The sequence below is a fragment of the Cherax quadricarinatus genome, chromosome 26 (genome assembly GCF_038502225.1).
Source record: "Cherax quadricarinatus isolate ZL_2023a chromosome 26, ASM3850222v1, whole genome shotgun sequence".
In the NCBI taxonomy this organism is placed as follows: Eukaryota; Metazoa; Arthropoda; class Malacostraca; order Decapoda; family Parastacidae; genus Cherax; species Cherax quadricarinatus.
Window position 1 is genome coordinate 36,470,090 of NC_091317.1, and position 24,000 is coordinate 36,494,089.

The window sequence follows — 24,000 nt, forward strand, 5'->3', positions numbered from 1 at the left end:
ACAATCTCAGCAATTCGTGGTAGAACTACTACAGTGAAACATACTTATCTTCTTGTTGTGACATTACTACGAAAGAACTAATACTAAAGAATAGTGTAGTGTTACGAACAATCTTCAGAGAGAGACAATGCCACCGAGACATTATTGCTTCAATCAAGACATCGAATACCGGGGTGATACTTGAGGGTTCGATACATATACCCCAGGTAAGTCTAGTCAGTTATGTACTTAGGTCCCCTGTGCAGCAGATAGCTAAGGCATAACCTGTCTGAAGTGACCAAAATTCCAGGTCATCTGAGGGCCATTGAGCCCAGAAAAGTAAGAATTCATCATTTCAGAGGTAACATGAAATGTAGATATAACGCTCCGTTGGGGCAATTATGTTCTTACAATTACTTAATTTCTCACTGCCCAAGGGCGGTTACATCGACGGCTACATAGAATGTTCTGGAGGCGGGTGCAGGACATTGAGCTGTCATAAGTTAAGTATCTCAGTACAGTCCACTTACTTGATTGTCTTAGTATGTTACCAGTCACTTACAACATTTATGCTCTCCATTATATACATCAAAATTTCTTAATGTTTCGCCAATGCCGATATTACCGCTGTCATGACATCTAGTTTAGGTCTTGACTAGATCTTGGAAGATGGTTGTAGTGACTCTTATTTGTGAAGCTGAATGAAGAGAAAGGCTTGGTAATGTTCTCAGCTACTCAACTGACAGGGAAAGTGATGCAAAACTTACTACTTATTCAGTTCTTGGTGTGTTCATTACACAAAAACTAATATTTTAAACTTCACTTTCCAACAGTTAAACGTGATATGAAGTGGTCCATGATGCGCCTGCAGCAGACTGGTCTCTCAACACAGGTGATGGAGGCTTGGCTGGTCACACAGGTGGTGGAGGCTGTGTTGACCTCAACACAACATGGCAGCTACTCTGTAATTTTCATTACGGACGGCGGTACCTCACCCTCCACTATCTTCATGGCAAGTGTCTCAGGCATCTACATTACATGAATGGAAAACATTTTCTAGTAAAAGTTATGTATATAATCTCTTTGTACAAAGCGGTGGTTGTAATATTATCTTAAGTACAGGATTAAGAAGTCAATAATGAAGGGTTATTAATAGTAGTAATATATCACCTATGTTGTAAATAATTAATTTATAATAATGACCCAATTAATTATAGATGAGATGAAGTAGAAACATAAATTGAATAACCAATTATGCCTTTTACTGATGCATCGCCATGAAATAAACTTTCCATCAATCAGCGGAAATGAAAGTGTGCTGTGACATTGATAAACCAAAAAAAAATTTGGCTAACCTTACATATTTCATAAAGTTATTATTTTTTTTCAATATACATTTATAAAAGCTAAAGGCTAATAAGTGTAGAAATATTGTCAAAGGATTAAAATGTGAGAAAAACATAACGAGAGAGAAAAAAGTGTATAGTAAAGTCACCTCATATTGCAAAAGGCATTAGTGAATGAACGTAGAAGCTTTCTCTCTCTCTCTCTCTCTCTCTCTCTCTCTCTCTCTCTCTCTCTCTCTCTCTCTCTCTCTCTCTCTCTCTCTCTCTCTCTCTCTCTCTCTCTCTCTCTCTCTCTCTCTCTCTCATATATAGTTAGTGGATGAGTTTGGGAATGTGTGTAAAGGTAGAAGTTGAAAGTGAAGATAGAAAAGAGTAAGGTGATGAGGGTATCAAATGATTTAGATAAAGAAAAATTGGATATCAAATTGGGGAGGAGGAGTATGGAAGAAGTGAATGTTTTCAGATACTTGGGAGTTGACGTGTCGGCGGATGGATTTATGAAGGATGAGGTTAATCATAGAATTGATGAAGTAAAAAGGTGAGTGGGGCGTTGAGGTATATGTGGAGTCAAAAAACGTTATCTATGGAGGCAAAGAAGGGAATGAATGAAAGTATAGTAGTACCAACACTTTTATATGGATGTGAAGCTTGGGTGGTAAATGCAGCAGCGAGGAGACGGTTGGAGGCAGTGGAGATGTCCTGTCTAAGGGCAATGTGTGGTGTAAATATTATGCAGAAAATTTGGAGTGTGGAAATTAGGAAAAGGTGTGGAGTTAATAAAAGCATTAGTCAGAGGGCAGAAGAGGGGTTGTTGAGGTGGTTTGGTCATTTAGAGAGAATGGATCAAAGTAGAATGACATGGAAAGCATATAAATCTATAGGGGAAGGAAGGCGGGGTAAGAGTCGTCCTCGAAAGGGTTGGAGAGAGGGGGTAAAGAAGGTTTTGTGGGCGAGGGGCTTGGACTTCCAGCAAGCGTGCGTGAGCGTGTTAGATAGGAGTGAATGGAGACGAATGGTACTTGGGACCTGACGATCTGTTGGAGCGTGAGCAGGGTAATATTTAGTGAAGGGATTCAGGGAAACCGGTTATTTTCATATAGTCGGACTTGAGTCCTGGAAATGGGAAGTACAATGCCTGCACTTTAAAGGAGGGGTTTGGGATATTGGCAGTTTGGAGGGATATGTTGTGTATCCCTATACGTATATGCTTCTAAACTGTTGTATTCTGAGTACCTCTGCAAAAACAGTGATAATGTGTGAGTGTGGTGAAAGTGTTGAATGATGAAAGTATTTTCTTTCTTTTTTGGGTCACCCTGCCTCGGTGGGGGACGGCCGACTTGTTGAAATATATATATATATATATATATATATATATATATATATATATATATATATATATATATATATATATATATATATATATATATATATATATATATATGTATATATATATATGTGTGTGTGTGTGTGTGTGTGTGTGATGAATGGTTTGAAAAACCGACAAGTTGAAGATTGAGACACTTATGCAGTATATGGGAATCTTTATTCAGGAAACGTTTCGCCACACAGTGGCTTCATCAGTCCAATACAAAGAGGAAGGCGTAAGGAGAGGAGGAGTATGAGGTAATCAGTCCCTCAGCCTGGAGTGGATGTGTTCAGTCCATCAAGATTGATGGACTGAACACAACCACTCCAGGCTGAGGGACTGATTACCTCATACTCCTCCTCTCCTTACGCCTTCCTCTTTGTATTGGACTGATGAAGCCACTGTGTGGCGAAACGTTTCCTGAATAAAGATTCCCATATGCTGCATAAGTGTCCCATATATATATATATATATATATATATATATATATATATATATATATATATATATATATATATATATATATATATATATATATATATATATATATATATATATATATATATATATATATATATATATATATATAAGGGCCCCCCACTTTACAGTGTTCCGCTAATACGGACATTTCAAATTTGTATTAAAACTCTCTACACGGCTCCCCCTGTCTTTCTAATACGGCACGCCCCACCCAATCTATTTACATGCTTCATGAGCACATCTCTATTGTGTCTTGAAACCTTTCCAAAATTCAAATATTTTAAAGTTATTGCATATTTTATATGTACTCTGATAATTAAACTTGTGTACCTGCACCTAAATATATTTACACACTGTGCTGGCATGCGGGTACACATTAAAATCAATAAGAGTGTTCCTGTAATCTTGCTGCCATAGTAATAATACCAACAGTAAGTAATAATAATCACGCTTGGGCACATTAGATGTCTTATTTTACGTTAATATAGATATTTTCGTTAATCCATCTATGATATGTTCTTCAAAATTATGTAACACGTTACAAATCATATAAACATGATACACCCACAGTACAAGAAATTTCACAATTTCACATAAATATGAGGTATAGTAGGCGGGCGAAGAGAAAACATTACGTTTTCTCTGGTCCAGCACCAGCGAAAACGTGTATGAATCTGCGTTTGGCTCAGAGTTCAACAAAATTTGCACCTTCACAGACTAAACCAAGAAAAAAAAATAAGCCTCAACCATTTCATAAGATGCATCAGCCAATAAAACTTATGTCTTGAAGTTAGTTTGACTTCAATTAGGAGAAAATGCTAAACCAGTAGAGATTATGCAGCATCTGGGGTAATGGGAGTCATTCAGATTCAATTGCCAAGGAAGGGTAAAATAAGAGCTCAGCACCTCGAATGAGCCATGTCCATGCAAGAGGTTCATCAGGAGTCGCTTCCGCTGGTGGGACCAGGTAACGGCGGTGGTTTAATAAACAGTTTCTTCGTGGTATGGAAAAGAACGGCAGAGCAGAACAGAAAATATCAGAGTAGGACAAAAAGATAGAAATGGGAGGCTACCGGATGACTACTAATACGTAGCCACAACTCTGCCACTAGTCTCCACACTCCTCACAATGAAATAAACAGTGCCGACTGTTTTTCGGGGATTGCTCTTACCCTACCCAGCGCAAAAGCCTAGGATAGCTTGCTCTGAACTAACAGAATAAAGTTCGGCAAAACTGCCCATGTAGACTGGAAGTAACAGCGGCTCCAGCAGCGTGCGTCTAGTAATTAATGAACGAGACTGAACCGGCAAGAATGCCAGAAGTTGGAAGCCAGAAGTCACTAGCATGGAACCGAAGATGGCTTTAGATACCACTTCCTCCACCAGACAACCACGAATGATCTATCCACTATGCCACCAGGTGGTTCACTGAAAGGTCTACCGGACGGTCAAGCCAAATGATGTGTAGTCATTAATAGACTGAACCCCTAAGTAGACAACCCAGTATTAATTTTCCATAAGTGTATAGTAATTAAAGAGGACGTAAAGAATGATTTTAATCATTAAATATTTATGTTCTAAATCAATACATTTGTCTTCAAGTCTATTTATTTCCATTGTAATGGGAGGAACAAATCATATTATGTCCTGTAAAATACTGTAAAGTAAAAGGACACAAGTGCAACTAATGTGACATTTATTGTGGCAACGTTTCGCTCTCCAGGAGCTTTATCAAGCCGTAATGGCTTGATAAAGCTCCTGGAGAGTGAAACGTTGCCACAATAAATGTCACATTAGTTGCACTTGTGTCCTTTTACTTTACATATTGTCGGTAATTCTACCAACTTTATTACTGTAAAATACTGCATGTTTCAACCTTTAGTGGGATGACATTGTTTTCATAAGATGCGCCATGAGGAAGAAATTTAGGATATTTGAGGCCACGTTACCAATAGCAAACTATTTTTGTTTTCAGATAATAGATCATCTACGATTTCCTGGAGGAGCTGTATTATTTGAAGCAGTAACTAATGCCTCAGATTTCACCCAGAGTGATAAGCACCTCTCTCTGCTGATTGATAATGCTAAGCTGGTAAGCTGTTTGTCCACTGATTGAATGGTACAAAATTATGCTTAAATCGTTGTTGTACAGAGGGAGAACATTTCTGTTTTGTCGGTCGTTCATTGTCATGATATACAGGTTAAGACATTATCTCTGATGCTATAGCTGTGCCCATTGTTATTGATATAGTTGAACCTCCTACCTCTAGAAGCTGATGGAGATTATTGACCACAATTTCTATGTGAACAGCTGCGGAAGTTGTCATCATACACAACAATTGTGGTGATAAGTGACGAGGCAACCTTCCTCGCCGCCTTCGTCAAGTGGTCCGTCAAGGGGCGCCTCATGGTGTGGTCGACGAGGCTCCTCATCCTCACTCACTCTCGCCTCATGGAGCTGCAGGATCTCCACACAACCTTGTCCAACCTCAACTCTATGTTGGTTATTATCAACGACGACACAACAAACATCAGGTGATGTGCGTTTTTTAATATATACTTAAATGAAGATTAAATATGATTCTTGATACCAGACATTATCTGAGGGAAAGACACACAACATCGGGACGGGTGAGAGTAATAAGTTGTGTTCCCCAGTGATCAGTAATAGGGATTTTTTTTTAATATATAGAAATGAAACCTCATGTACTACTGGGGGTAACAATATTACTCTTTTTTGACGATATAATCCAGCCAAGACAGGACTCGCAGCAATAGTTTCCAGTTGGAAAAGTTCAGATTCAGGAAGGACATAGGAAAGCACTGGTTTGGTAATAGAGTTGTGGATGAGTGGAACAAACTCCCGAGTACAGTTATAGAGGCTAAAACGTTGTGTAGTTTTAAAAATAGGTTGGATAAATACATGAGTGGGTGTGGGTGGGTGTCAGTTGAACTTGACTAGCTTGGGCTACCAGGTCTGTTGCCGTGCTCCTTCCTTACGTGGAAGTGACCTGACTAGGTGGTCATTATTCTAGGCCTAGGGGTGGCATGGACCTGCGTCGCATGGGTCAGTAGGCCTGTTGCAGTGTTCCTTCTTTCCTATGTTTTTATAAGATCACGATACCTATCAGAAACCATTGTCGACAGTTACAGGCTACAAGAAAACTTGATCAGACTGCAAAAGTCATCAGATAAGAAACTCTTGAAAGTTCCTTCAAACAAGTACAGTGAAATATAAATCAGCTTATGTGAATGATTACCATACAATGTAAACAGTTATGGGAAACCTTATATACACTAGTGTGGTGTATCCAAGACACTAGTGTGGTGTATCCAAGACACTAGTGTGGTGTATCTAAGACACTAGTGTGGTGTATCTAAGACACTAGTGTGGTGTATCCAAGACACTAGTGTGGTGTATCCAAGACACTAGTGTAGTGTATCCAAGACACTAATGTGGTGTATCCAAGACACTAGTGTAGTGTATCCAAGACACTAGTGTGGTGTATCTAAGACACTAGTGTGGTGTATCCAAGACACTAGTGTGGTGTATCCAAGACACTAGTGTGGTGTATCCAAGACACTAGTGTGGTGTATCCAAGACACTAGTGTGGTGTATCCAAGACACTAGTGTGGTGTATCCAAGACACTAGTGTGGTGTATCCAAGACACTAGTGTGGTGTATCCAAGACACTAGTGTGGTGTATCCAAGACACTAGTGTGGTGTATCCAAGAAACTAGTGTGGTGTATCTATGACACTAGTGTGGAGTGGTCAGTGGTCAGTCGTCACGTGAGGTCACAGACCCTGAGCTGCTTTGGGGATTAGTGTGGACGGTTACAAAGCATGGCTTGCTTCTGCAGTGTTTTAAAAACTGAGGTTGGAGAGTTGAAGGAGGAGGTCTTGCTTCTCCAGGAGGAGATTAGGAGGCTGAAGGTCCACCTCAATGGGTCTGGGAGAGAGTGTGAGGTGGCTGGAGTTGTGGGGAATGAGACTTCTAGCAGTGAGGTGCAGTCTGTCTCTCGCTGTGAGGAGGCTGTAGTTGGGGAGGTAGCAACGGCTACCAGCAGTGAGGTGCAGCCCAGCACCTGCTACAAGTGGCGAGTTGTTCACAGTAATGGGAGGCGCATCAGAGTAAGGAAAGTTAAGAGTGAAGATCTGAAGGTAGGAAATCGCTTCTCTGTTCTCCAGGATGAATGTACTTCAGTGGCCAGTGAAGGTAAGGGTACTACTGCCCCTGCTAATGAAGGTAAGCGCATTCTTGTGGTTGGTGACTCTCAGGTAAGATATATTGACCGTGCTTTTTGTAATAGGAATAAGAAGATGAGAGATAGAGTGTGCTTCCCTGGAGCTGGTGTTGGGGACATTGTCAACAGGCTGGATAATATCATGTCAGGTAATGGGAACAAGCCCATTATCTGTCTCAGTGCTGGTGGAAATGATATTGGGAAGGGTAGGAGAGAAGAGCTCCTAGATAAGTACAGGTCAGCTATAGTTTTCATTAAGTCTAAGGGAGGGATCCCAATCATATGTAGCATCTTGCCTAGAAGGGGAGTAGGAAATGAATGGTTGTCTAGGGCAATTGGTGTAAATTGCTGGCTAGACAGATACTGCAAGGAACTTGCAATCCCATTCATTGACAACTGGAACAACTTTTATGGCAAACATGATATGTATGCAAGGGATGGGGTACATCTCTCTGGGGCAGGCGTGGTAGCACTTGCAGACTCGATTGAGAAGGCCATTGGTGAAATGCCTATGATTTTAAACTGATGGAAGATAGAGGTATGGGTGTGTGTGGGAAACAAGCAGGTTGCAACACTAGGGTTGGAAACAGTAAATGTATAAAAGGTATTCAGCATGAAGTTATAAATAAAGACAATAGAACAGGTCAGCAAACAAAGGGGGACAGCAGAGGGCAGCAAGGGACTAGCTCCCTTAAGGTTTACTATACTAATAGCAGGAGTGTAAGAAATAAGATAGATGAGCTAAGATTAATTGCAAGTGCAGGAAACATAGATATTATTGCTATAACAGAGACCTGGCTCAATCTGAAAGATAGAGAGATGCCCTCTGAATGTCACATACAAGGCTATAAATTATTCCACACTGACAGGGTCAACAGGAAAGGTGGTGGAGTAGCGATGTATGTCAGAGACAATTTAAATTGTTGTGTTAGACAAGATATTAAATTAGAAGCGTCAGCCACTGAATCTGTTTGGTTACAGCTTCTCGAGGGCCGAGAAAAACTAATTTTGGGTGTGATTTACAGGGCCTCAAATCTTGATAGGGAGTGCAGTAAACTTCTATGGGACGAAATTCGTAAGGCATCTACATACGAAAATGTTGTGCTAATGGGAGATTTCAACTATAGACAGATTGACTGGAGCAATTTGACAGGAAATTTAGAGTCAGGTGACTTTCTTGATACGATCCAGGATTGTTTTTTAAAACAGTTTGTGACAGAGCCAACTAGGGGAAATAACCTCCTTGACTTGGTTCTTGCCAGTAGGGAAACACTAATTAATAATCTTGAGGTTAATGATGAGCTTGGGGAAAGTGATCACAAATCACTCAGTTTTAATATATCATGGAATTCCCCTAATAATGGCAATCAAGTCTCCGTCCCTGACTTTCGCTTGGCTGATTTCATAGGACTGAAAAACTACTTAGGTGGGCTGAACTGGAATGACCTGACTAAGGGTCAGGTAGGTGGTGATGGTTGCCGATATGATGCTTTCCAGGGCATAGTTCTAGCTGCTCAGTCAAATTATGTTCCAAATAGGGAAATCAGATCAAACAAAAATGATCCTAAATGGATGAACAATAGATTAAAATATCTGATTGGTCAAAAGAGAGGCATATATAGGCAAATCAAAAGAGGAGAGGGGCAATTAAGAAATCGATATATTCAGTTAAAGAGAGAAATAAAAAAGGGAATTAGAAAAGCAAAAAGAGATTATGAGGTTAAAGTTGCAAGACAATCGAAGACTAACCCAAAAGGATTATTTCAGGTATACAGAAGTAAGACCAGGGACAGGATAGGCCCACTCAAAAGTTCCTCGGGTCAGCTCACTGACAGTGATAAGGAAATGTGTAGAATTTTTAACACATACTTCCTCTCAGTTTTTACACAGGAGGATACCAGCAATATTCCAGTAATGATAAATTATGTAGAACAGGACGATAATAAACTGTGCACGATTAGGGTCACAAGTGACATGGTCCTTAGGCAAATAGATAAATTAAAACCTAACAAATCCCCAGGCCCTGATGAACTGTATGCAAGGGTTCTAAAGGAATGTAAAGAGGAGCTTAGCACACCTTTGGCTAATCTTTTCAACATATCACTACAAACTGGCATGGTGCCAGATAAGTGGAAAATGGCAAATGTGATACCTATTTTCAAAACAGGTGACAGGTCCTTAGCTTCGAACTATAGACCAATAAGCCTAACCTCCATAGTGGGAAAATTTATGGAATCAATAATTGCCGAGGCAGTTCGTAGCCACCTTGAAAAGCATAAATTAATCAACGAATCTCAGCATGGTTTTACAAAGGGGCGTTCCTGCCTTACGAATTTATTAACTTTTTTCACTAAGGTATTTGAGGAGGTAGATCATGGTAATGAATATGATATTGTGTATATGGACTTCAGTAAAGCTTTTGACAGGGTCCCACATCAGAGACTATTGAGGAAAATTAAAGCACATGGAATAGGAGGAGAAATTTTTCCTGGATAGAGGCATGGTTGACAAATAGGCAGCAGAGAGTTTGCATAAATGGGGAGAAATCAGAGTGGGGAAGCGTCACGAGCGGTGTTCCACAGGGGTCAGTGTTGGGCCCCCTGCTGTTCACAATCTACATAAACGACATAGATGAGGGCATAAAGAGCGACATCGGCAAGTTTGCCGATGACACCAAAATAGGCCGTCGAATTCATTCTGACGAGGACATTCGAGCACTCCAGGAAGATTTGAATAGACTGATGCAGTGGTCGGAGAAGTGGCAGATGCAGTTTAATGTAGACAAATGCAGGGTTCTAAATGTTGGACAGGACAATAACCATGCCACATATAAACTAAATAATGTAGATCTTAGTATTACGGATTGCGAAAAAGATTTAGGAGTTCTGGTTAGCAGTAATCTGAAACCAAGACAACAGTGCATAAGCGTTCGCAATAAAGCTAATAGAATCCTTGGCTTCATATCAAGAAGCATAAATAATAGGAGTCCTCAGGTTGTTCTTCAACTCTATACATCCTTGGTTAGGCCTCATATAGATTATGCTGCACAGTTTTGGTCACCGTATTACAGAATGGATATAAATTCTCTGGAAAATGTACAAAGGAGGATGACAAAGTTGATCCCATGTATCAGAAACCTTCCCTATGAGGATAGACTAAGGGCTCTGAATCTGCACTCTCTAGAAAGACGTAGAATTAGGGGTGATATGATTGAGGTGTATAAATGGAAGACAGGAATAAATAAAGGGGATGTAAATAGTGTGCTGAAAATATCTAGCCTAGACAGGACTCGCAGCAATGGTTTTAAGTTGGAAAAAATCAGATTCAGGAAGGATATAGGAAAGTACTGGTTGGGTAATAGAGTTGTGGATGAGTGGAACAAACTACCGAGTACAGTTATAGAGGCCAGAACGTTGTGTAGCTTTAAAAATAGGTTGGATAAATACATGAGTGGATGTGGGTGGGTGTGAGTTGGACCTGATAGCTTGTGCTACCAGGTCGGTTGCCGTGTTCCTCCCTTAATTAAGTCAATGTGACCTGACCTGACTAGGTTGGGTGCATTGGCTTAAGCCGGTAGGAGACTTGGACCTGCCTCGCATGGGCCAGTAGGCCTTCTGCAGTGTTCCTTCGTTCTTATGTTCTTATGTTCTTATCTAAGACACTAGTGTGGTGTATCCAAGACACTAGTGTGGTGTATCCAAGACACTAGCGTGGTGTATCCAAGACACTAGTGTGGTGTATCCAAGACACTACTGTGGTGTATCCAAGAAACTACTGTGGTGTATCCAAGACAACTAGTGTGGTGTATCCAAGACACTAGTGTGGTATATCTAAGACACTAGTGTTGTGTATCCAAGACACTAGTGTGGGGTATCCAAGACACTAGTGTGGTGTATCCAAGACACTACTGTGGTGTATCAAAGACACTAGTGTGGTGTATCCAAGACACTAGTTTGGTGTATCCAAGACACTAGTGTGGTGTATCCAAGACACTAGTGTGGTGTATCCAAGACACTACTGTGGTGTATCCAAGACACTAGTGTGGTGTATCCAAGACACTAGTGTGGTGTATCTAAGACACTAGTGTGGTGTATCCAAGACACTAGTGTGGTGTATCCAAGACACTAGTGTGGTGTATCCAAGACACTAGTGTGTTGTATCCAAGACACTACTGTGGTGTATCCAAGACACTAGTGCGCTGTATCCAAGACACTAGTGTGGTGTATCTAAGACACTAGTGTGGTGCAACCAAGACACTAGTGTGGTGTATCTAAGACACTAGTGTAGTGTATCCAAGTCACTAGTGTGGTGTATCCAAGATACTAGTGTGATACAACCAAGTCACTAGTGTAGTGTATCCAAGACGCTAGTGTGGTGTATCCAAGATACTAGTGTGATGCAACCAAGAAACTAGTGTAGTGTATCCAAGACACTAGTGTGATACATCCAAGACACTAGTGTAGTGTATCAAAGACACTAGTGTGATACATCCAAGACACTAGTGAAGTGTATCCAAGAAACTAGTGTGATACATCCAAGACACTTGTGTCGTGTATCCTAGACACTAGTGTAGTGTATCCAAGACAATAGTGTGGTGTATCAAAGACACTAGTGTCGTGTATCCAAGACACTAGTGTAGTGTATCCAAGACACTAGTGTGGTGTATGCAAGACACTAGTGTAGTGTATCCAAGACACTAGTATCGTGTATCCAAGACACTAGTGTAGTGTATCCAAGACACTAGTGTGGTGTATCTAAGACACTAGTGTGATACATCAAAGACACTACTGTAGTGTATCCAAGACACTAGTGTGATACATCCAAGACACTAGTGTAGTGTATCCAAGACACTAGTGTAGTGTATCCAAGACACTATTGTAGTGTATCCAAGACATTAGTGTGGCGTATCCAATACATTAGTGTAGTGTATGCAAGACACTAGTGTAGTGTATCCAAGACACTAGTGTGATACATCCAAGACACTAGTGTAATGTATCCAAGACACTAGTGTGATACATCCAAGACACTAGTGTAGTGTATCCAAGGCACTAGTTTAGTGTATCCAAGACACTAGTGTGGTGTATCCAAGACACTAGTGTAGTGCATCCAAGACTAGTGTGATACATCCAAGACACTAGTGTAGTGTATCCAAGACACTAGTGTGATACATCCAAGACAGTGTCGTGTATCAAAGACACTAGTGTCGTGTATACAAGACACTAGTGTAGTGTATCCAAGACACTAGTGTCGTGTATCCAAGACACTAGTGTCGTGTATCCAAGACACTAGTGTAGTGTATCCAAGACACTAGTGTAGTGTATCCAAGACACTAGTGTAGTGTATCCAAGACACTAGTGTCGTGTTTCCAAGACACTAGTGTAGTGTATCCAAGACACTAGTGTCGTGTTTCCAAGACACTAGTGTCGTGTATCCAAGACACTAGTGTAGTGTATCCAAGACACTAGTGTCGTGTATCCAAGACACTAGTGTAGTGTATCCAAGACACTAGTGTAGCGTATCCAAGACACTAGTGTAGTGTATCCAAGACACTAGTGTCGTGTTTCCAAGACACTAGTGTCGTGTATCCAAGACACTAGTGTATTGTATCCAGGACACTAGTGTGGTGCATCCAAGACACTAATGTGATGTATCCAAGACACTAGTGTAGTGTATCTATTACACTAGGGTAGTGTATCCAAGACACTAGTGTAGTGTATCCAAGACTCTAGTGTGGTGTATCCAAGACACTAGTGTAGTGTATCCAAGACACTAGTGTGATATATCCAAGACTCTAGTGTAATGTATCCAAGACACTAGTGTGATACATCCAAGACACTAGTGTAGTGTATCCAGGACACTAGTTTAGTGTACCCAAGACACTAGTGTAGTGCATCCAAGACTAATGTGAAACATCCAAGACACTAGTGTAGTGTATCCAAGACACTAGTTTAGTGTATCCAAGACACTAGTGTAGTGCATCCAAGACTAGTGTGATACATCCAAGACACTAGTGTAGTGTATCCAAGACACTAGTGTAGTGTATCCAAGACACTAGTGTCGTGTATCCAAGACACTAGAGTAGTGTATCCAAGACACTAGTGATACATCCAAGACACTAGTGTCGTGTATCCAAGACACTAGTGTCGTGTATCCAAGACACTAGTGTAGTGTATCCAAGACACTAGTGTCGTGTTTCCAAGACACTAGTGTCGTGTATCCAAGACACTAGTGTATTGTATCCAGGACACTAGTGTGGTGCATCCAAGACACTAATGTGATGTATCCAAGACACTAGTGTAGTGTATCTATTACACTAGTGTAGTGTATCCAAGACACTAGTGTGGTGTATCTAAGACATTGGTGTGGTGTATCCAAGGCACTAGTGTCGTGTATCCAAGACACTAGTGTAGTGAATCCATGACTCTAGTGTGGTGTATCCAAGACACAAGTGTAGTGTATCCAAGACACTAGTGTGATACATCCAAGACACTAGTGTAATGTATCCAAGACACTAGTGTGATACATCCAAGACACTAGTGTAGAGTATCCAGGACACTAGTTTAGTGTATCCAAGACACTAGTGTAGTGCATCCAAGACTAGTGTGATACATCCAAGACACTAGTGTAGTGTATCCAAGACACTAGTTTAGTGTATCCAAGACACTAGTGTAGTGCATCCAAGACTAGTGTGATACATCCAAGACACTAGTGTAGTGTATCCAAGACACTAGTGTAGTGTATCCAAGACACTAGTGTAGTGTATCCAAGACACTAGTGTAGTGTATCCAAGACACTAGTGTAGTGTATCCAAGACACTAGTGTGGTGTGTCCAAGACACTAGTGTGGTGTATCTGAGACACTAGTTTGGTGTATCTAAGACACTTTTGTCGTGTATCCAAGACACTAGTGTAGTGTATCCAAGACACTTGTGTAGTGTATCCAAGACACTAGTGTGGTGTATCCAAGACACTAGTGTGGTGTATCCAAGATACTAGACACTTTTGTCGTGTATCCCAGACCCTAGTGTAGTGTATCCAAGACACTTGTGTAGTGTATCCAAGACACTAGTGTCGTGTATCGAAGACACTAGTGTCGTGTATCCAAGACACTAGTGTGGTGTATCCAAGATACTAGTGTGGTGTGTCCAAGACACTAGTGTGGTGTATCTAAGACACTAGTGTGGTGTATCTAAGACACTAGTGTGGTGTATCTAAGACACTAGTGTGGCGTATCCAAGACACTATTGTGGTGTGTCCAAGACACTAGTGTGGTGTATCTAAGACACTAGTGTGGCGTATCCAAGACACTAGTGTGGTGTATCCAAGACACTAGTGTGGTGTATCCAAGACACTAGTGTGGCGTATCCAAGACACTAGTGTGGCGTATCCAAGACACTAGTGTGGTGTGTCCAAGACACTAGTGTGGTGTATCCAAGACACTAGTGTGGCGTATCCAAGACACTAGTGTGGTGTGTCCAAGACACTAGTGTGGTGTATCCAAGACACTGGTGTGGTGTATCTAAGACACTAGTGTGGCGTATCCAAGACACTAGTGTGGTGTGTCCAAGACACTAGTGTGGTGTATCCAAGACACTAGTGTGGTGTGTCCAAGACACTAGTGTGGTGTATCCAAGACACTAGTGTGGTGTATCCAAGACACTAGTGTGGTGTGTCCAAGACACTAGTGTGGTGTATCCAAGACACTAGTGTGGTGTATCCAAGACACTAGTGTCGTGTATCCAAGACACTAGTGTCGTGTATCCAAGACACTAGTGTGGTGTGTCCAAGACACTAGTGTGGTGTATCTAAGACACTAGTGTGGTGTATCTAAGACACTAGTGTGGTGTATCTAAGACACTAGTTTGGTGTATCTAAGACACTAGTGTGGTGTATCTAAGACACTAGTGTGGTGTATCTAAAACACTAGTGTAGTGTATCCAAGACACTAGTGTGATACATCCAAGACACTAGTGTAGTGTATCCAGGACACTAGTGTGGTGCATCCAAGACACTAATGTGATGTATCCAAGACACTAGTGTAGTGTATCTATTACACTAGTGTATTGTATCCAAGACACTAGTGTAGTGTATCCAAGACACTAGTGTAGTGTATCCAAGACACTAGTGTGGTGTATCCAAGACACTAGTGTGGTGTATCTGAGACACTAGTTTGGTGTATCTAAGACACTAGTGTCGTGTATCCAAGACACTAGTGTAGTGTATCCAAGACACTTGTGTAGTGTATCCAAGATACTAGTGTAGTGTATCCAAGACACTAGTGTCGTGTATCCAAGACACTAGTGTGGTGTATCCAAGACACTAGTGTGGTGTATCCAAGATACTAGTGTGGTGTGTCCAAGACACTAGTGTGGTGTATCTAAGACACTAGTGTGGTGTATCTAAGACACTAGTGTGGTGTATCTAAGACACTAGTGTGGCGTATCCAAGACACTATTGTGGTGTGTCCAAGACACTAGTGTGGTGTATCTAAGACACTAGTGTGGCGTATCCAAGACACTAGTGTGGTGTATCCAAGACACTAGTGTGGTGTATCCAAGACACTAGTGTGGCGTATCCAAGACACTAGTGTGGCGTATCCAAGACACTAGTGTGGTGTGTCCAAGACACTAGTGTGGTGTATCCAAGACACTAGTGTGGCGTATCCAAGACACTAGTGTGGTGTGTCCAAGACACTACTGTGGTGTATCAAAGACACTAGTGTGGTGTATCCAAGACACTAGTGTGGTGTATCCAAGACACTAGTGTGGTGTATCCAAGACACTAGTGTGGTGTATCCAAGACACTACTGTGGTGTATCCAAGACACTAGTGTGGTGTATCCAAGACACTAGTGTGGTGTATCTAAGACACTAGTGTGGTGTATCCAAGACACTAGTGTGGTGTATCCAAGACACTAGTGTGGTGTATCCAAGACACTAGTGTGTTGTATCCAAGACACTACTGTGGTGTATCCAAGACACTAGTGCGCTGTATCCAAGACACTAGTGTGGTGTATCTAAGACACTAGTGTGGTGCATCCAAGACACTAGTGTGGTGTATCTAAGACACTAGTGTAGTGTATCCAAGTCACTAGTGTGGTGTATCCAAGATACTAGTGTGATACAACCAAGTCACTAGTGTAGTGTATCCAAGACGCTAGTGTGGTGTATCCAAGATACTAGTGTGATGCAACCAAGAAACTAGTGTAGTGTATCCAAGACACTAGTGTGATACATCCAAGACACTAGTGTAGTGTATCCAAGACACTAGTGTGATACATCCAAGACACTAGTGAAGTGTATCCAAGAAACTAGTGTGATACATCGAAGACACTAGTGTCGTGTATCCAAGACACTAGTGTAGTGTATCCAAGACAATAGTGTGGTGTATCAAAGACACTAGTGTCGTGTATCCAAGACACTAGTGTAGTGTATCCAAGACACTAGTGTGGTGTATGCAAGACACTAGTGTAGTGTATCCAAGACACTAGTATCGTGTATCCAAGACACTAGTGTAGTGTATCCAAGACACTAGTGTGGTGTATCTAAGACACTAGTGTGATACATCAAAGACACTACTGTAGTGTATCCAAGACACTAGTGTGATACATCCAAGACACTAGTGTAGTGTATCCAAGACACTAGTGTAGTGTATCCAAGACACTAGTGTAGTGTATCCAAGACATTAGTGTGGCGTATCCAATACATTAGTGTAGTGTATCCAAGACACTAGTGTAGTGTATCCAAGACACTAGTGTGATACATCCAAGACACTAGTGTAATGTATCCAAGACACTAGTGTGATACATCCAAGACACTAGTGTAGTGTATCCAAGGCACTAGTTTAGTGTATCCAAGACACTAGTGTGGTGTATCCAAGACACTAGTGTAGTGCATCCAAGACTAGTGTGATACATCCAAGACACTAGTGAAGTGTATCCAAGACACTAGTGTGATACATCCAAGACAGTGTCGTGTATCCAAGACACTAGTGTCGTGTATACAAGACACTAGTGTAGTGTATCCAAGACACTAGTGTCGTGTATCCAAGACACTAGTGTCGTGTATCCAAGACACTAGTGTAGTGTATCCAAGACACTAGTGTAGTGTATCCAAGACACTAGTGTAGTGTATCCAAGACACTAGTGTCGTGTTTCCAAGACACTAGTGTAGTGTATCCAAGACACTAGTGTCGTGTTTCCAAGACACTAGTGTCGTGTATCCAAGACACTAGTGTAGTGTATCCAAGACACTAGTGTCGTGTATCCAAGACACTAGTGTAGTGTATCCAAGACACTAGTGTAGCGTATCCAAGACACTAGTGTAGTGTATCCAAGACACTAGTGTCGTGTTTCCAAGACACTAGTGTCGTGTATCCAAGACACTAGTGTATTGTATCCAGGACACTAGTGTGGTGCATCCAAGACACTAATGTGATGTATCCAAGACACTAGTGTAGTGTATCTATTACACTAGTGTAGTGTATCCAAGACACTAGTGTAGTGTATCCAAGACTCTAGTGTGGTGTATCCAAGACACTAGTGTAGTGTATCCAAGACACTAGTGTGATATATCCAAGACTCTAGTGTAATGTATCCAAGACACTAGTGTGATACATCCAAGACACTAGTGTAGTGTATCCAGGACACTAGTTTAGTGTACCCAAGACACTAGTGTAGTGCATCCAAGACTAATGTGATACATCCAAGACACTAGTGTAGTGTATCCAAGACACTAGTTTAGTGTATCCAAGACACTAGTGTAGTGCATCCAAGACTAGTGTGATACATCCAAGACACTAGTGTAGTGTATCCAAGACACTAGTGTAGTGTATCCAAGACACTAGTGTCGTGTATCCAAGACACTAGAGTAGTGTATCCAAGACACTAGTGATACATCCAAGACACTAGTGTCGTGTATCCAAGACACTAGTGTCGTGTATCCAAGACACTAGTGTAGTGTATCCAAGACACTAGTGTCGTGTTTCCAAGACACTAGTGTCGTGTATCCAAGACACTAGTGTATTGTATCCAGGACACTAGTGTGGTGCATCCAAGACACTAATGTGATGTATCAAAGACACTAGTGTAGTGTATCTAAGGGTAGTGTATCCAAGACACTAGTGTGTGTATCCAAGACACTAGTGTAAGACACTAGTGTCGTGTATCCAAGACACTAGTGTATTGTATCCACACTAGTGTGGTGCATCCAAGACACTAATGTATGTATCCAAGACACTAGTGTAGTGTAATTACACTAGTGTAGTGTATCCAAGACACTAGTGTAGTGTATCTAGTGTGGTGTATCCAAGACTAGTGTCGTGTAAGTGTAGTGTATCCAAGACACTAGTGTGATACATCCAAGACACTAGTGTAATGTATCCAAGACACTAGTGTGATACATCCAAGACACTAGTGTAGAGTATCCAGGACACTAGTTTAGTGTATCCAAGACACTAGTGTAGTGCATCCAAGACTAGTGTGATACATCCAAGACACTAGTGTAGTGTATCCAAGACACTAGTTTAGTGTATCCAAGACACTAGTGTAGTGCATCCAAGACTAGTGTGATACATCCAAGACACTAGTGTAGTGTATCCAAGACTCTAGTGTAGTGTATCAAAGACACTAGTGTAGTGTATCCAAGACACTAGTGTAGTGTATCCAAGACACTAGTGTAGTGTATCCAAGACACTAGTGTGGTGTAGTGTGATACATCCAAGACACTAGTGCGGTGTATCTGAGACACTAGTTTGGTGTATCTAAGACACTTTTGTCGTGTATCCAAGACACTAGTGTAGTGTATCCAAGACACTTGTGTAGTGTATCCAAGACACTAGTGTCGTGTATCGAAGACACTAGTGTCGTGTATCCAAGACACTAGTGTGGTGTATCCAAGATACTAGTGTGGTGTGTCCAAGACACTAGTGTGGTGTATCTAAGACACTAGTGTGGTGTATCTAAGACACTAGTGTGGTGTATCTAAGACACTAGTGTGGCGTATCCAAGACACTATTGTGGTGTGTCCAAGACACTAGTGTGGTGTATCTAAGACACTAGTGTGGCGTATCCAAGACACTAGTGTGGTGTATCCAAGACACTAGTGTGGTGTATCCAAGACACTAGTGTGGCGTATCCAAGACACTAGTGTGGCGTATCCAAGACACTAGTGTGGTGTGTCCAAGACACTAGTGTGGTGTATCCAAGACACTAGTGTGGCGTATCCAAGACACTAGTGTGGTGTGTCCAAGACACTAGTGTGGTGTATCCAAGACACTGGTGTGGTGTATCTAAGACACTAGTGTGGCGTATCCAAGACACTAGTGTGGTGTGTCCAAGACACTAGTGTGGTGTATCCAAGACACTAGTGTGGTGTATCCAAGACACTAGTGTGGTGTATCCAAGACACTAGTGTGGTGTGTCCAAGACACTAGTGTGGTGTATCCAAGACACTAGTGTGGTGTATCCAAGACACTAGTGTCGTGTATCCAAGACACTAGTGTCGTGTATCCAAGACACTAGTGTGGTGTGTCCAAGACACTAGTGTGGTGTATCTAAGACACTAGTGTGGTGTATCTAAGACACTAGTGTGGTGTATCTAAGACACTAGTGTGGTGTATCTAAGACACTAGTGTGGTGTATCTAAGACACTAGTGTGGTGTATCTAAAACACTAGTGTAGTGTATCCAAGACACTAGTGTGATACATCCAAGACACTAGTGTAGTGTATCCAGGACACTAGTGTGGTGCATCCAAGACACTAATGTGATGTATCCAAGACACTAGTGTAGTGTATCTATTACACTAGTGTATTGTATCCAAGACACTAGTGTAGTGTATCCAAGACACTAGTGTAGTGTATCCAAGACACTAGTGTGGTGTATCCAAGACACTAGTGTGGTGTATCTGAGACACTAGTTTGGTGTATCTAAGACACTAGTGTCGTGTATCCAAGACACTAGTGTAGTGTATCCAAGACACTTGTGTAGTGTATCCAAGATACTAGTGTAGTGTATCCAAGACACTAGTGTCGTGTATCCAAGACACTAGTGTGGTGTATCCAAGACACTAGTGTGGTGTATCCAAGATACTAGTGTGGTGTGTCCAAGACACTAGTGTGGTGTATCTAAGACACTAGTGTGGTGTATCTAAGACACTAGTGTGGTGTATCTAAGACACTAGTGTGGCGTATCCAAGACACTATTGTGGTGTGTCCAAGACACTAGGGTGGTGTATCTAAGACACTAGTGTGGCGTATCCAAGACACTAGTGTGGTGTATCCAAGACACTAGTGTGGTGTATCCAAGACACTAGTGTGGCGTATCCAAGACACTAGTGTGGCGTATCCAAGACACTAGTGTGGTGTGTCCAAGACACTAGTGTGGTGTATCCAAGACACTAGTGTGGCGTATCCAAGACACTAGTGTGGTGTGTCCAAGACACTAGTGTGGTGTATCCAAGACACTAGTGTGGTGTATCTAAGACACTAGTGTGGCGTATCCAAGACACTAGTGTGGTGTGTCCAAGACACTAGTGTGGTGTATCCAAGACACTAGTGTGGTGTATCCAAGACACTAGTGTGGTGTGTCCAAGACACTAGTGTGGTGAATCCAAGACACTAGTGTGGTGTATCCAAGACACTAGTGTCGTGTATCCAAAACACTAGTGTCGTGTATCCAAGACACTAGTGTGGTGTGTCCAAGACACTAGTGTGGTGTATCTAAGACACTAGTGTGGTGTATCTAAGACACTAGTGTAGTGTATCTAAGACACTAGTGTGGTGTATCTAAGACACTAGTGTGGTGTATCTAAGACACTAGTGTGGTGTATCTAAGACACTAGTGTGGTGTATCTAAGACACTAGTGTGGTGTATCTAAGACACTAGTGTGGTGTATCTAAGACACTAGTGTGGCGTATCCAAGACACTAGTGTGGTGTATCTAAGACACTAGTGTGGTGTATCTAAGACACTAGTGTGGTGTATCTAATACACTAGTGTGGTGTATCTAATACACTAGTGTGGTGTATCTAAGACACTAGTGTGGCGTATCCATGATACTAGTGGGATGTATCTTAGACTGTATATTCTACTTAAGGGACTAGTTTATTACATTATGGCGGCACATCATTTGGATAAATCATTTATCCAATTTGATGATCGTTCCCCCAGTCTGTTGCACCTTGGATCCTCAGACAAGACTCTCCTTAAAAAACCAAGACACAGTCAAGCACCCTTAAATGTCATTCTTCTATGTTTTGGCTGTGTGTGCACTGACGATGTTCTGTGGGCTGATAAGAGGAAACGAGGAAGCATGAAAAGCACATTTATCGCCATAAAAGGATATGAAGAGATAGTGAAGATTTTTTTTAGTAGATTGTGTAGCGATAAGAAGAGACCACGGTTAGAAATTAAGGAAAATATGGGATGCTATAACTGTTTTTATTCGCAAAGTTATAAAACAGTGGAATTAATTGCTGTAAAAGATGATGCAATAAGTGCTAGAACATCTGGGGAAACATTATGATGATAGCAATACTGATCATAGAAAGATGTTTACATCTGCTCCTGTAATTATAAATAGGTAATTTCGCACACACACACACACACACACACACACACACACACACACACACACACACACACACACACACACACACACACACACACACACACCCACACACACACACACACACACACACACACACACACACACACACAGCAGTAGCAGAGAGGCAGTGGCCAGGATCTGATACTCGACTCCTGCAACCACAATTAGGTTGCTACAAACATCAGTAGCATCAGAGGAAGTCTTGGGATAGCTTAAAGATCTCAGTATCTCCAAGACTTAAAAACGCCTTTGAATATGAGCACTGGAAAAACAAATGTCTTATGCAAACTAGTAAAGACAAACCATACCACGGGCGGGGATAGAACCAGCGATCAGAGAGTCTCAAAACTCCAGACCGTCGCGTTAGCCACTGGACCAGCTAGCCACAATAATATTCGTCCAACTAGGTATATTTCTACACCATAGGAAGGTTAGCATAGGCACCACTGTGACCACAAATGCAATTTGCATTTGAGAACATTATACATGGCTTATGTCGATCGAGCTTAGAGAAAGCCACACCAGCATAGCGTCAACACCTAGTGAAATATGTAAAGAAATTTAAGAAGGTTCCGATGTTTGCTACCCAACTTGCTTCAGAACTGAAGAATGCACTATGAGGAAAGAATAACGAGACTGAACTAAATACTGTTCTAAAAGAGAACACCGAGAAAGGAAAGATAATGGAGATGGCGGTGAACTCCAAGAACAACCAATGTAAAAACACTATAACGCAGAGGATAAAAATATGAAGAAAAACATCTGCAGATAATTAAAAGACAGGGAAGAAGATCCTAGACATACCCGATCATAATCAAACACCTAAAAACACACATATAGTAGAATAGGTAATTACATTCGTGTGCTCTTATCCATATGTATTTTCAACAAAGAACTAGTGTATAAGTTGGTGTTACAGGTGCAGTGTTTACGTCCAGCTGCCGTATAGTCCGCGGGGATCCCAGGTTGTGCAGGTGGCCTCCTGGACACCTCGTCGTGGCCTCCTCCTCACCTCACACCTCCCACTCTTCCCGGAAAAATTCTCAAAGTGAGTCTGAGAAAAATAATGCACATAATTTATTCTTTTAGCTTGTAGAGAAATTTTGTGATTTTGTAGTTGATTACACTGGCCCACAAATTTTAACTTTTTCTCCAGTTCAGAAACTAAATTGATTATGTTTAGTTACCTTTGATGCGCTGATCACGAATCTGATGATTTTTTTAAATATTTTAAATATTTTTTTAAATATTTTGTTCAATACTTTTACATGCTATTTAACCTAGAAAAATTATTGATGTGTCTCATAACTATCAAAGGTTTCATATATATATATATATATATATATATATATATATATATATATATATATATATATATATATATATATATATATATATATATATATATATATATATATATATATATATATATATATATATATATATAGGGGTCCACCTCTGGTGTAAATTGTGGGACCCATAGCCTCGGAGAAGTGGATAAAAAGGCTTCAAGGAAAAATATTTGGATTTCTTCCTGAAGCCGTTTGAATATTCCACTTCCCCTACCACCCCATCTTTTCATATTTATTTTTTTTACTAATAGGAATATTTTATTACATAATATGGTACAGAAGATTTAAGAGATACATTGTTGATATAAAGGTGGCATATAAGGTACATGTTGTTACGTGTGTATCACCGATTATAAGGCGAGAATCTCATCCAGCTCCTCAGAGCTGGGGCGTGTGCCCAAAATACAGCAGGCATTACCCCTTTGAACAGCCGCACTGAGCCGCTGGAACAGAAAACTAGCTGCCCTGGGATCCCTAGTTACCCTGATGTGTCTTTTTCCCAGCTCCTTAAGGAATTTAGATGCACTCTTTCCCCATGAGCCAAGGGTCTCTGAGCCTATGGGAACAAACATATAATGATGGGCAAGTTCTCCATATTTTCTAGACTTTTGGGACTCCCTGAAGCT

General features: G+C 41.2%; 1 protein-coding gene across 1 annotated transcript in view; it reads left to right on the forward strand.

Moving 5' to 3' along the window:
* The window catches only part of LOC128691598 (glutamate receptor ionotropic, delta-1-like), an 84,533-nt gene that overhangs the window by 3,268 nt on the left and 57,265 nt on the right, over nt 1-24,000 (forward strand). The window contains exons 2-5 of the mRNA XM_070088961.1: nt 813-991; nt 5,147-5,263; nt 5,483-5,709; nt 22,942-23,070. Of these exons, the coding sequence (XP_069945062.1) occupies nt 813-991; nt 5,147-5,263; nt 5,483-5,709; nt 22,942-23,070 (652 nt within the window). The remainder of the gene's footprint in view (nt 1-812; nt 992-5,146; nt 5,264-5,482; nt 5,710-22,941; nt 23,071-24,000) is intronic.